Here is a 14,011-nt window from a genome sequence, read left to right as displayed (position 1 = left end):
ACACACACACACACACACACACCTGGTGTAGATCACATTCCAGCAAGGAGGTGTGAGCTCCTGCTCACCAAATGACCAATAGGATTACAATGCATGAATTGTTGTACCTTTGTTTAGTGCAGAGCAGCCCAAGAAGATAAAATGTATTGTAAGACCTTAATTCGGGGTCAGTGGATGGAACTCGGGCGGAAGCTCTGTCTCTCTGATCCCAGCACTGTAAGGCCTACCTGTGATCAGACATTCAGTAAACTTTCTGCTGATTTTAAACAGTCCTCTCCTGTCGTCACTTCTCATGCTTCCAACAAAAGAACGGGTTAATTTCTAACAGAGAGGAGAGTGAGGAAGGCTTTTTAGCACTGTGGAAAATGATGGTGTCATCAGATTTCCCTTTAGTGATATTGCTGTGGTCCCATAACTCAACAATTAACTAACCACAACACAAAAATATGGTCCAAGTTGTTATAAGCTGGAAGCATTACATTAATTCAGTAATTTATCTTGTCTGTTTCCTCTTGATCTATAGGACAACTCTCCCTGCCAGTCACAGTCTAATTGCATTGTGCTCGTAGAGACTACACAGTTTAAGGGAGTCAAAATGCAGGCTTGATTGAGCACACGTGCACTATGGGTGAGCCTCTGAATTTATCAGTCTCACCTAGCGGTCATTGACAGAGCTTTTAATTTCACACTCCTCCTTGTGTCAATATCACTGCAGCTCAGGCTCATAAATATATGCAGCCAAAAGACACTAACCTGGACATTTTCCAGGCTCAGTCGCTTGCAGACCTCCTGTTTACTGACCCAGTGTGTTTTCCAGAGCAGGTGTGCATACTCAAGCTTGTCTGTGCATCTGAGTATCCATCGGCGAGCGAGCACTTCTTGAAACCTTTCTGCTCATCCTTGTAACAGTTCTGCTGGTGGAAACACACATACAAATGATTTGATTAAGAATTTTGCTAAGTAGGACTGATTTTCAGGTCTCTTCCTCACCCCCAACCCTTCCAGGCTTAGTCCAGAAGGTGGACCAGCGCCTCCCGGTGGCCAATGAGTACCTGCTGCTGTCAGGTGGGGCCCGGGAAGGGGTCTTGGATCTCAACCCTGAGGACCTGGGAGACTATGTCAAAGGGGCCGACTTTGACCTCGACTTCACATTGCTGGTGCCCGCCCTGAAGCTCCATGATCGCAACCAGCCGGTCACCCTGGATATGAGACACTCCCCACCCTGCCACTCGTGGCTCAGTCTCCGACTCTGTGACTCCAACATCCTGTCTCGTTGGAGCATCTGCTGCCAGGAGGAGAATGAACTTCCACCTGAGGAAGAGGAGGAGGAGGAAGAAGGGGTAATGGGTAAGGAGAACAAGTAGAATAATCACTGCACAGAAAGAAATGTGAAGGAGAAATTGATAATGTGGGCAAGGAAAAGGGTAAGAAAAGATTCATAGATGAAGAGGGGAAAAAAGAGCAGCAGGGATAATACAAAAAGATTAGGTCAAGGTGGAAGGAGGATAGGTAAGCAAGAATGTAAAATAGAAAAATGAGATAAGAGGGAGAAGATGAGCAGGAGAGACAATAACAAAGGTTCTATAACAGTATGTGGGGGAAGGAATGAGAACTGATTGAATTTTGTTCATGTTTCACTCGGATAATTTGATGCATGATGATGTTGGGATCCAAATTTATCTGGCAAGCTGCCACAGACGCCCATTCCTCGGGATGATAAAAGCCTCCTCGGGAAATCAGCAGTGAAACATTTATGAGTGTAACTTAATGGCGAGTTCAAGATTATTCTGTAGCTTCTGGAGTACTTGCGAGTGTGAAACCTCCAAGATGAGAAAAATCAATGACATTTATTGATATGAATTTCTTTAGTTTTCAGCAAGTGGAAACATTCCCCACGTCCTCCCACAGGATGTCATATTACTGTGTTTGTGGTGGCAGGATGGGGCAAATTTGTAGTTGACAGACTTGAGCCACATGAGCAAAATGCACAAGAAGTTTATGAAGTGCAGAATAGTCCAATCCTCCCGCGTCCTGTCTGGCTCTGGCTAAGCACCTGCTGGATGTTAGCCATCACTTGAGGATCGTTGGGCTTTGTGACTGCAAGACACTAAATGAATCTGTATGGGGAGACGCAGCATTTAACCCTCCGCTTCCCTCTCTCTCCTGCTCAGGTAAGGGCTCCATCCCCTCCCTGGGCTCTCCTCAGTCTCTGGATGGATGCTATTTCTCTCCCAGCCTGGTGACAGACTGGTTCTGGGGGGTGGTGAGCGAGGCCGTAGAGGAGCTGAGGCGCAGTCCCCAGAGAGGCATCCCCACCCCGGATCGACTAGAGAGGAATGGACCCCTCACTACCATCATCCTACAGGTACTTGTTCCCTTGTGGATATGATGCTAAAACGTAGGCAGCTGGACTCATTATGTCTGAAATGATAGGGAACATCAGAACGCTTAACTGACGAGTTTAGCTCGCAAATTGCTCATTTAAAAAGCACATTTCTGTGGGATGAAATCAATATTGGAGCACCTTAGGAGTTGAATGTTAAAATAATTGAATAATGTTTTTAAGAGGAAAAGAAACTCAGTACAGAGTCAATGATAGTATATTATTTATGCTCCCCCTCCTCCTTGCAGGCAGGCTCTAGCCGGGTGCTCTACGACCTGCTGCCTGTGGTGTCATTTCGGGGCTGGCCTGCTGTGGCCCAAAGCTGGCTGACTGCCAACCACTTCTGGGATGGTAAAATCACAGAGGAGGAGGCCATATCAGGCTTCTACCTGCTGCCCTGCTGCTCCCCACTGGGTGGCCGGCCTGACAGGGAGTGGAGGCTCGCATTCTCACGCAGCGAGGTGAGGGGGATTGTTAATGTAACATTTTTTCTGTCAAGTTTGGTGTCACATTGTATTAGGTTAAAGCATCAGTACCATATGTCCCTCTGGTTTTGTCTTATTCCTTTGCCCAAGGTCTTTCTTTTCATCCCATTGTCTGTCCCTCTCTCTCTAACACTCCTGGAGAATCTGCAGTCCTGTCCCTGCTTATCTCACTAGACCACTGCTTCTGTTATTACCAGGTTCAGTTGAAGAAGTGCATCCCCTTCCCCATGGCTCAGGCTTTCCAAGCAGCCAAGGCAGTGCTGTCTCGTATCCTGGCCCGTCCTCGTGCAGGCCTCAGCCTCTATCATCTACGCACTCTGCTTTTCTGGGCCTGTGACCGACTTCCTGCTGCTTACTTGTGCTGCCCTGATGCTGACACTCCTGGTCGCCTCTTCCTGGGTCTTCTAGATGACCTGGCTCACTGCATCCTGGGTAAAAACTGCCCAAATTACTTCCTGCCTCAGTGCAACATGTTGGAGCACCTGACAGACGGCCAGGCACTGCTTGTTGCCAGAAAGCTGGCCCATATGCGCTCAGATCCCAGTGAGCACCTTCGGGCTGCTCTGGACCAAGCTCAGCAGGCAGGACAGCTGAAGAAGGAGCTAACAGCTAGCATCAACGGTCATGGATCCCCCGGGCATCACCCAGCCAATGGCATCATCTCGCCTTCAGAGGATAAGCTGGCGCAGCGGCTGCAACAGCTGGTCACGGAGAACCCTGGGAAATCTATATCCGTCTTCCTCAACCCTGATGATGTCACTAGGCCACACTTTCGCATTGATGACAAGTTCTACTGATGCAGACACACAGTAGAGAAGATCTGTAGAAATGTGTGTTAAGGTGACAAACACACTTTGCAAATGTTCTGAGACACATCAGAAACCCAGGCAGGTGTTTCTCTTCAGAACACAGCAGGCCTGAAACCGAACACACTCCTCCTGCTCATCATCGTTAGGCTGAACAGTGCAACACAGCCTTGCTGCTTGACTGACTTCAAACCAAAAACACACACGTCCTGCTACTGACTAATGAAATCCAGTTTAGCAGACATTGCACAACAGATGTGATGTCACCGAGCTGTTGCCACGGAGACGGTCCTCGCCTAACGAGCTGGCCTTAACAAGACTTATCAGCTGGTGCTACAAAGACGAGGGCCAGCTTTATTCGTGTGAAATAGGTCCATTGGAGATCAACGCGGAGAATGTGTGTGTGTGTTCTGTGTGCACATGTACACCTAGGTGTTTCAGATATTACACCTCTAAAGACAGAGGGAGAAAGGTGTCATTGATTGCTGCATTTCTCCCCTTTTTATTGCAGATCAGAGTGGACAATGGTTGAATTAGAAAAGAAAACCAAGGTGTGGCTGATGTAACTGAATGTAATGTTGTGAGCACTACTGCCAAGTCTCTTTTCTCTTCCAGCTACAGTTTAATGCTCTTTTTTTTGACTCCCACGGCTCAATTAACAGCATCTTCTTCACTGTTTTCTATCCTTCTCAGGTATTCATAATACTTATTTTATTTTTAATGTACAGTATATGATCCCCTTTAACTATATTTCATGCCACTTACATTTCACTGGGTAAGGGAATGTACCAAAGAGCAAAAGCAAAAACATGCCTTGCATATCCCCAAACATCACCACATTTTCTCCTCTTGGTTACACTAGAATTCAGAGGCAATTTGATGGAAAGTGCTCATTATCCATCATAGAGATATACGCTATATACATCTACAAGTAAATTTTAAATTACATACAGTAATAGATACTTCAACTACATCAAAACGTCCACTTTAGTGTTCAGTTTGAGGACAGGACAGAAATGGACTCATCTCTAGGTCTCTAGGATCTTTAGGTTTGCTACGAGTCAGCTACAGTCAGCTAAGAATATCCCTTCTGAATTACCACAGTCAGTAAAGTTAGATCTAAATGATTTAAGCAACTTTTTAGGCAAACAAAACAAGAATGTATGCAGATAAATGCAGTGCCTCTATCTCCCCCTCATGCAGCTCTTTCATTTCCCTTCCTCATCCTATCTAGATTTCTCCCCAGAGAGTTGGCATCTTTCTGTCTTTCAGCAGTGAACCATAAAAAAGCTTCTAAAACTTGGTACTACGCCAACTTTAGGTTTACAACCACACTGCTGCAGTGCCAGTCAGCCGATTTGATTACAAGCTGCATAGTCAGTAAATAGAGTAGCTGCAACAAGTATAACCAGACAAGCAGTAGTGTTCTCCTTTCCATTTGCATTAGCGTTGTGGGTCTTGTTTGAACTTAATCTGCAACTAACTGGGAGATAAACTTGGATTAAATTGGATTTACAATGCACTAAAATGCTTTTTCCATTGTTGGTATATAGGCAGGTTACAAAACACTACAGGCATGATTGTTATGATTAAGTTTACGTAGATATTAAGGTGACGGGAGTTAGTTCTGTTCATTTTTCTTTTTTAAGATACTGGTGAAATGTTTCTCACTCAAACAGGTGTATGAATGGTTCTGAGTCTGGCTCTACAAATTCTATGTGCTTACTACTGAAAGAATGTTTTCTAGCGTCTGTCTGTAATTGTTGTGCGAGTGTGTGCACAAAATGGACCTGAGGAAAACCAAAGCGCGTTGTTGCAGGATGTATAGGCAGGGCGTGTATTCAGCTGCCAGGCTTTAGAGAATTGGGTGTTTTCAGCACTTTTCCAATATGGGCCATGATTGTCGTCACGCACCAGTTTTGAAGAGAAAATCACAGCCAATCATCAGAAGGTATAGGCAGCGTAAAGGTACTTTCTCAGTGTTTGATGTTTGACAGAGAGTGTTGAAGTGCCAAATGCGGCAGGTGTGTGTCTCACTGTGTACCTTAATGGGCCTAGTTAGAGATGACTAGACACTGGATACAATCTGTGATTTTTTATTTTTTTTCAAGCATATGAAATCTTTGTGGAGAATTATCAAATCCTGATAATTTTACGATGTGGCTGTTTTTTGATATGCAATGAAGCCCCCTATGGAAATGCCTACTTTAAGTTTAAGGGGTCACTATCTGCTGTCCAGGGATTGCATTAAACACAGGTGACACTCCCAAATATCAGTCTTTGCTGTGCTCTACTGTGTTTATATTTTTGTGCTGAAACTTCTGGTGATTCTACTTAAGATTCATTCAACTGCTGTGGATAAATAATACACTAAATATGATGAATGTACCCACTGTATCTCTCTAATCAGTTCTCTACTTGAGAACACAGTAACCTTTTCACTGCTATCTCAACAGATGTACTCTGGTCTGCACTCGGTGCTGAAATAAACATCAGTACTGAATCACTCCACAGTTTTTGAAATTGAATTTCATATCTCTTTGATTACTTGAGTTCTTATAAGTGCAAATTATTTTCTCTGTATCAGCTGATTTGCGGTATTTATTGCTGTTATTTTCTGGGGGTTTATATTGATCAGTTGTCAAGCTTTAGCATGAAATAAATGACTACGTTTCAAATCACATTTTGTGGAAATCCTCTCATTATGCTTGCAATCCTGTTTCCACTATCATAAAATGCCAAGGAATGGGATAATAAAACATCTCTGTAAATTGTGTTTATAGTGACTGCCATATGAGATTTAATGGAAGTTGTGGCACATGCGAGCCAACAGAGGGCGCTCCAGGACAGCGCTTGTACAGAGAGATTATCACATTAGTTTGCTCTGCACCATCACACTGTTTGGAGAACAATAGGATGCTCCAGGCTGATGTTTCACACACAAATCCATGCCACCAGAATGTTAAAGTTTACAGACATTGGTCACATTTAGCATGCTGTAGGAACCAAAGGCCTTTCTGTGCTTCAGTGTGCTCTTTTCTCTTGCCCAGAGAAAGGTCAGAGATAAGGGCCAGGACAATCCAGCCGCATGGAGTGTTGCTGACACTTCCTCCGTTTTGTCTACACACTGAATACAGAACACTACCTTTAAGTACACAGTACCTCACTGCAGTGGTGTTTTAGGAGCTAACACTATCCCTGCAGATGCAGAGAAGTGATTTGTCACTTGTTAAAAAACACAAACAAACAAATCAGTGGCAAACATTGATTCCATAGCCAATAAAAACTTTCACCATAGTTACAACCAACTAATGCATAATTTCAAATGAGTTAACTCCAGGTATTGCCATGAAGGAGCAGGAGACCCGTGGACTACTGACAACAGTGTTAGTTACAATTGTTCATGACAGTTAGAAGATGAGGTTTGATATTGGCAGGTCTTCAGATGGGTTTCAAATCAAGAGACAATACTTTCTTTCACAGTACAAAGATTTTCCAGAATATTCTACAATATTTTTGCTAGATTTATTTCTAACAACATTAAAATTATTTTCCCTACTTAAGCTTTTAGGATCTTTTACAGTGTGATATTCTGGAGATTACTTTGATATTTAGAAACTTAGAAACCCCATGGAGATTTGAGACTGGTTCAGCCTTTCTGCTGATTTACACTGATTAAACCTTATACAGTAGGGGCACATGGGTTTTTTACAGTCCAACCCTTGATTAAGCAACATTAGAGAATGCTGAACTTTGTTTAATTTGAGAAAGTTGGACACAGAGCAAATAAATGAAGTCACCCATAAAACCCATCATTTAACAGTTACAAATCTGAGACAATGCTCATTATGTTTGAACTCGAGTTTTTCAAGTATTTTTTGTCACAAGTTATTTAATGCTGTAAAGTTTTAAACATTAGGCAAAACAAGAATAATTATGAATAATTTGTGGCATCCCCAGGTGATCCCAGACATTTAGAAATATGTATCCATTGTCTGTCATTAGTTATGTGATGATGGCACAGATGTTTTTGCCATAAACACCACACATCATATCACTTCCCAGCGTGCAGATACTGACAGCAGCAGTCTGTTGATGTCTGTTAAGCAGATTATGAAGTGAGGAACTCACTGGATTGTGTGGTTTACAGATGTGATGGTCCAGACTCTGAGTGAGCTTGTTAAATATATATCATCTAACTGGAGTCCAGCCGCATATTATTGTGGGCTTTGGCCATCAGAGGATCAGCTCCACTGACCAGAGGGGCTACAGGCCCCTGAGGACTTGCAAGATGTTGTCAAGTGTGATGCATTAAGTTTGGAGTCCAACAGTTCCATTCACTTAAAAAGATTCCAGGTTTCTTCATCTGTCTCTTTTCTCACCAAGCAGAAAAATCCTCTAAAAAAACAAAACAAACCTTTGATTTCAAACTAAACTCTAAACACTTGCATAAATGCTAAATGTAAATGCATTCTCATTTTTTCCTCACTATTTCCACTTCTTTATGTGACAGCAATGCATGAAAAATAAAAAAGTGGCATGAGGCTAGTTTAGCCTCCTAGCAACTAGTGACGACTCCTTGTTGTCACATTGTCTCCATCTGCTGGACCAGTGAAGCTACAATACCAATGCCCAATATGATAATGACCAGAAGGGGATAATGGGTAAGTATGTCCAGTGAGCATATACACATACTGTATATTTGATCTTATACTTTAATGAATAGAGCAGTTTCAAGTCAACAATAAGCCATAAGACAGTTATAGTTTGTAGTTTTAGGTGTTCTGTCAACTGCTTATGTCACTATGGGGAAAATGCCTTTTGGTCCACATGGCAACCTGAGTGTCTGTGCTGTATGTATGTCTCTTCAAGGGCCCAGCTGGGAAGGCTCCCATTAGGCAAGAAAATACAAGACGGACTCGTGTTGTGGTTAATTTCATACAGTATAACAGCATTTTAATTCATATTAAAATGTTCAAAAGTAAAACAAAGAATAACATGTCAATAATAGCATTTCAATAATTAATAATAATTTATTTGAGAAACTGACAATGTTAATCAAAATTAGAATCAGCTTTACTGGCCAGGTGTGTTGGACACACGAGAAATTTGACTCTGGTACAGTGACTCTCAATGTATATGTACAATCTTCTTCTGTAAAACAATGAGTAGACAAGTTAACAAAATAAGACTGGGAGAATAAAAAAAGAAAAAATGTACAAACAAGAACAAGGAATTTGTATTAGGGAAATAAAAATAAAGTACTTATAAATATAGAAACACATTTTAGAAGCAGTTTTGCCAGATAAATATATACAAAAGTATATTTACAAGGTATTGCACTGAGGGTTGTCGTTCTCTTATACAGTCATGGGTTAAGTGTTCATCAGTGTGATGGCCCGGGGGAAGAAACTGTCCTTGTGTCTGGTTGTTTTGGCGTACAGTGACCTGTAGCGCCATCCAGAGGGGAGGAGTTCAAATAGTTTGTGCCACAATCGAGGCTAAGAACCAGCTGCTGCTGCTAATGGCTGTCTCCTCTCATGTCTGAAGCACTACCATGAGGACAGTGTGTTTTTAGTTAAATGTCTTGACCACTACTAGAAAAAAAAATGAAACTTGGTGCATTTGTGCTTTTCTCATCAAATAAAGAGGGAGGCTCGAAAATTCAGACAGGCTATCAAGTAAAGTCAAACACATGAGGAAAGAGCCCAGCCAGGAGAAATTCACAAAACAACACTAGGAACACACAGAAGGCTGGAATACTGAGGCTAACAGCATGGAAAATACAATGAGCATATCAGATAATCCTGCAAAGAAACAAAGGCCACAAGGTATATCCAGAGTCTGTTATATGGCTGAAAGATTTTTTTCTGCAAAGGATGGTCTCTTGTATCATTACTCCTGTCTCCTCCTGTAGCCTCCTCATTCATCGAACCCCACTCTTCAGAGCAGGGATAAGTCTCTTTGGACATCTTTGATCCTCACTTATTCCAGTCAAACAAGGATCAATGCGAAAGGAGCAATCATATAAGATCCTTGAGATGCACCCAAACACTACTAAATAGGCTGTACTATACTGTGAAAACTAATCAGGGAAATAACAGCAGGTGTGGTGAGTGTGGCAGTCACGACTAGATGATAGAATGGGAGGCAGGGCAGAGCTGGAGGGAAAATCTGGATGAGGACTAACGGTTTTCAGCCTCCAAAATCATGATTTGACAGCACCTGAGATTAGAGCCCACACCCATACTTCTATAATTGTCAGAGTTCAGCTAGCAGACACATCTCAACATTACCAGTTTAGAGAAAGTGAATGAAGGAATCAGGCCCTCATGGTAGAACTGCTGCAAAGAAACCGCTACTAAGGAATACCGAGAAAAAGAAGAGACCTGCTTCTGGCCAAAAAGCACAAGGAATGGATAATAAAACACAATAAAAGATTTCCTTTTCCTCTGAACTGAGATAGAAACTTACAACCAAGATACGAATGTAAAACAAGCAAACAAAAAAAACACTAAAACTGAAATTACAGACATTTAAGATAAATACACAACTTAACTTTTTTACATTTATATTTCAAAATGACTTCCATAAAAATGTATTTGTTTACTCAGCAGATTCAGGTGTCCCTGTCCTCGTCCTCTACCTGCACGTTACATGTGTCCTCACTAGTATAGGCCACTGTGACCTCAGCCCTCAGGCAGCCTGCTTGTTTGTTTGTGGCTATAAAGATGTGTATGTTTGTGCAAATGAGGCCAGACTGGGCTGTATGTCACAGAGAAACTGGGGCTGAACGGGGACATGTGTTCACCTGACACACAAAACAGTAGTCAGTGGTTTTGTGTGTGTCCCTCTGACATCTTTCATGCCCCAGACCTATTTTCAGAGTCTGAACAAAAAGGCCCCACCATGCTCAGTGCAGCTATGATACATCTGCAACCTTGACCTCCTTATCACATCACACTATGGACACACAGTTTTCAGATGTGTGTGAGTCATGTGTGGTGTAATCCCTGTTGGCTTCCAGGGACTGGTTAGTGTAGCACTTTCCTGTTTGTTTCTTTCATCTCTGTGCCCATTTCTTTCAAACCCTCCACACATTGTCTATTGTTTCACAGCATATTCACACTGTCTGCCTTTCTCACCAACAACCCTGTGTGTGTGTGTTGAACTTGTTCCTGTGCCAGTGTGCATTAATCTCCATTACTGAATCACATGTACTAAGAGTTTTCAGGGCAAGAGAAAGGGAGGACAACCAGGAGGGAGCCCAGCATGGTTTTCATGCAGGTCACACATCGCAGGTGTCTCCCCAGCTTTTTCCCTTGTACTGTACAGATTCCTTTCTGGCTATGCTGCAAAATCACAAGTCCTCATTATGACCCCATCTCACATCATTAAGCTGATAGCTCTCAGTTCTGACTGACTGACGCATATTGAAGTCCTTGTAAAATTCTTGATTAAGTCCCTCTTCTGACCATTTTACGACTTCTCTAGCTACTGTGAATCTCCTGCAGGTTTGCATAGCTGTTCTAAATATCACTCAGAAACGAGGTTAGTTTAAGGAACCTTACTGTTGAACATTTTGTCTCCTCAGATCTGGTAGTTAAACAAAAATGCAGATGCTTTACTTTACAGGCAGATGTTGATGTTTGTCTCTGCCACTTGGATAAAAACCCATAAATGGCAGCCATTTAGAGATCAGGGAGCCATAAACAGGCCGTTGATGTGGGTGCTAATGCAGTGACACTGGGGCGAGGTGAATAGGTAAGGTAGTGAAGATATTCGGTCACTGATCGACTAGAAAAGAAGAGCAGGAGCTGGACAGGAAGGCCTTTACAGTCCTGGAAAATGCTCCCACATTCCTGCAAACTTATTGGTGGGACAGCACCAATACATATCATTGGAAGTAGCCTTCATCTGACACTCTGGTGATGCACTAAGCCTATAGCTTCTGTAGTTGGACAGCACCTTATATTGCTTTTCTATCCGCAATAAAAACAGTCACCTTGAAATTCACAAGTTCCCTAGCTTTACTTAAAGTGCAGTATAAGGAGTCCCCCTTTAAATGTCAGCACACCAGTATAGCTATTGATGTGCAAGACTGTTCTCGCCAGAAGAACAGGAGCACTGGTCATTTTGTCAAACTGTTAAAGCAGTCTGTGTTTGTCTTTCTCATATGGCCAGACAATGACTGCTGTCTCTAAGAAAACTTACCAAAACCTTGACTGCGGACGTTGCAGATCAGAAAACACTGATCATTTTTAATGACCATACGTCATTTGGGAAGTTAGTTACATACTGAGTTGTCCTGCTAATGTGAGCACCTGATCAGAGAACATGGGTCAGTTTGGAAAGCAATGAAAAAAAAAAACTACCTGTGATATTACAAGTTAACATTAGCCCTTAACTTGCTGAGCCTAAGTGCAGCTGGAGGTAGACTGTAACCACTGGACACCAGTCTACCAAAAATCCTAATCTAAATTTCTATATGGTACACTACACTCAGTCATATCATCTTTGTTATGTGCTGACTGACCGATTCATTATGCAATGATTGCAATGATGTGAAAGGGCATTTTTGTCTCCTAACCAAAGAGCACTTTCCAAAGAGAACATCTTATTCAGATGATCAACAGCATTTGGACAGAATCATAGCCGAGAAGCTATGCAGCTTCAGCTTCTAGCAAAGGTCAGCTCTGCTTTAAATTCTCTGGACACCTGGGGCCTCAGCCAGTGTTGTGACACATCTGAGCTGCAACTCTAATTTAATGCTGTGAAATATCAGTGAGCCACATTTTCTCAAATAGCATTTGTGAAACTGAAACCAATCTCCTTCATTGTGTAAAGTATGAATGCCTTAAACAAATGAGGCCCCGGATGTTTGTCTCTAAGCGGAAAGAAAGATGCCAAGATGATTTTTACACTCATTGATTCTGGATCAATACTCTTAACTTTGTGGCTTGGCCAGAAAATGTAAAGGTACTCTCATCTCCAGGCTCACGAGAGGAAAAACCACAGAGCATCTGGCTGAGTCCTTCCTCACGCTGAGTGTTTCCCCTGCTGTTCTTGACACAAGCACTTTTTTCTGTTGGGGTTCTCATTAGTTTGGTCCTGTCATCATGTTTGCTGGGACTGGATGATCTGCTGTGTGTGTGCAAGTTTTTGGTTGAAATTAATGTTTGTGAAATTAATCTCTGTCACATTTCTTTTCCTTCCTTAAACTGTATAGTTTTAAAAGCATCATCCTCATGCTTCCTCTGTCGCTGTCTCTCTGTACTGCATGTCTGTGTGCAGACGTCTCCTGCAGAAGGTGCTTTATGACGTCACTGTTTCCTGTAATGCTGGCAGTCATGCTTGTCAATGGAAGTGATTACTTTTATTGATCACCATCTCTGCCTCCTCCCCTCCCCTTCACTCTCCTGCTTTCAACTTTGCAGACGTTGCTGCTGGCATCAGATGCAGAGTGTGATAGAGACAAACTGTTGCATGAGGCTGCATATTAAAAAGGCACGTTTAGACTTTGACATCTGGGGTGTCTTTGAGTCTGCAAACGGACTCAAGTTTAAAAACTGGTGTTTGAACCACGTTGCACTGTCTTCCTCGAAGGCTTTCCTCTCATGGCTCTGTCTTATGGCTGTATCTGTAAAGGTCGTCCTCTCCCTCTCAAAAGGCTGCAAAGCTGTATTAACTTACTCACTTCTGCATGTGAGCATGGTACTTTAATTTGTTGGTTGTGTAACAAATAGCTAGTGACACAAGGTCAAGCTGACACCAACATCTTGTTAGTTTTGTGTGTATCACTTCATTAGCCACACACCATCTTCAATGTACTGCAACCTCTGGTGTGTTTAAAAGTCCTTATGCATTAAAGATATGACAGCTTTCCCCTCTCACTTGCTCTCAGATTAATAACAAATGCTATAAACAGATGGAAGGTACTAATTTGCAACAGACAAAAGCACAGACGTGGATGTTTTATCAAGGATATGTTCAGTGGAGACTAGCAGAGATGCAGAAAGGACTTTCAACCCAGATGGATCACGCACTCATTACTTTAACCAAATGTGGAATATGACACAATACTACTACATTATTTGGTTCAGATCTGATACCAGGGCTAGTATCACCAACACTTATGGTGTAATCTGCATCAATTAAATGATTTTAATTATTCAAAGCAGCTGAGCTATCATGTATGCAATGGTTTTGTGAATGCTTTAACACTCCTTTATAATATTTCTGAAACTGACACAAAAACACAATAAATACAGGAACAATGGTTACTGAATTCAAATGAATATTTACTTCATGCATGTGATGTTGTTATTACAGACTAA

The 14,011-nt window shown here is 42.2% G+C and overlaps 1 protein-coding gene across 2 annotated transcripts in view; it reads left to right on the top strand.

The window, feature by feature from the left end:
- The window catches only part of tmem102 (transmembrane protein 102), a 19,335-nt gene extending 12,991 nt beyond the window's left edge, over positions 1-6,344 (top strand). For both annotated transcript variants that reach the window (XM_020623532.1, XM_020623530.1), the window contains exons 3-6: positions 1,006-1,347; positions 2,172-2,365; positions 2,632-2,844; positions 3,066-6,344. In XM_020623532.1, coding sequence (XP_020479188.1) covers positions 1,006-1,347; positions 2,172-2,365; positions 2,632-2,844; positions 3,066-3,665 — 1,349 coding nt within the window. In that variant the 3' untranslated portion in view covers positions 3,666-6,344. The remainder of the gene's footprint in view (positions 1-1,005; positions 1,348-2,171; positions 2,366-2,631; positions 2,845-3,065) is intronic.
- The last annotated feature ends 7,667 nt before the right edge of the window (positions 6,345-14,011 follow it).

The sequence above is a fragment of the Monopterus albus genome, unplaced genomic scaffold (genome assembly GCF_001952655.1).
Source record: "Monopterus albus unplaced genomic scaffold, M_albus_1.0 scaffold303.1, whole genome shotgun sequence".
NCBI classification, from domain to species: domain Eukaryota; kingdom Metazoa; phylum Chordata; class Actinopteri; order Synbranchiformes; family Synbranchidae; genus Monopterus; species Monopterus albus.
The sequence above is the reverse complement of the archived record's forward strand: the minus strand, read 5'-3'. Positions and strand labels throughout refer to the sequence as shown.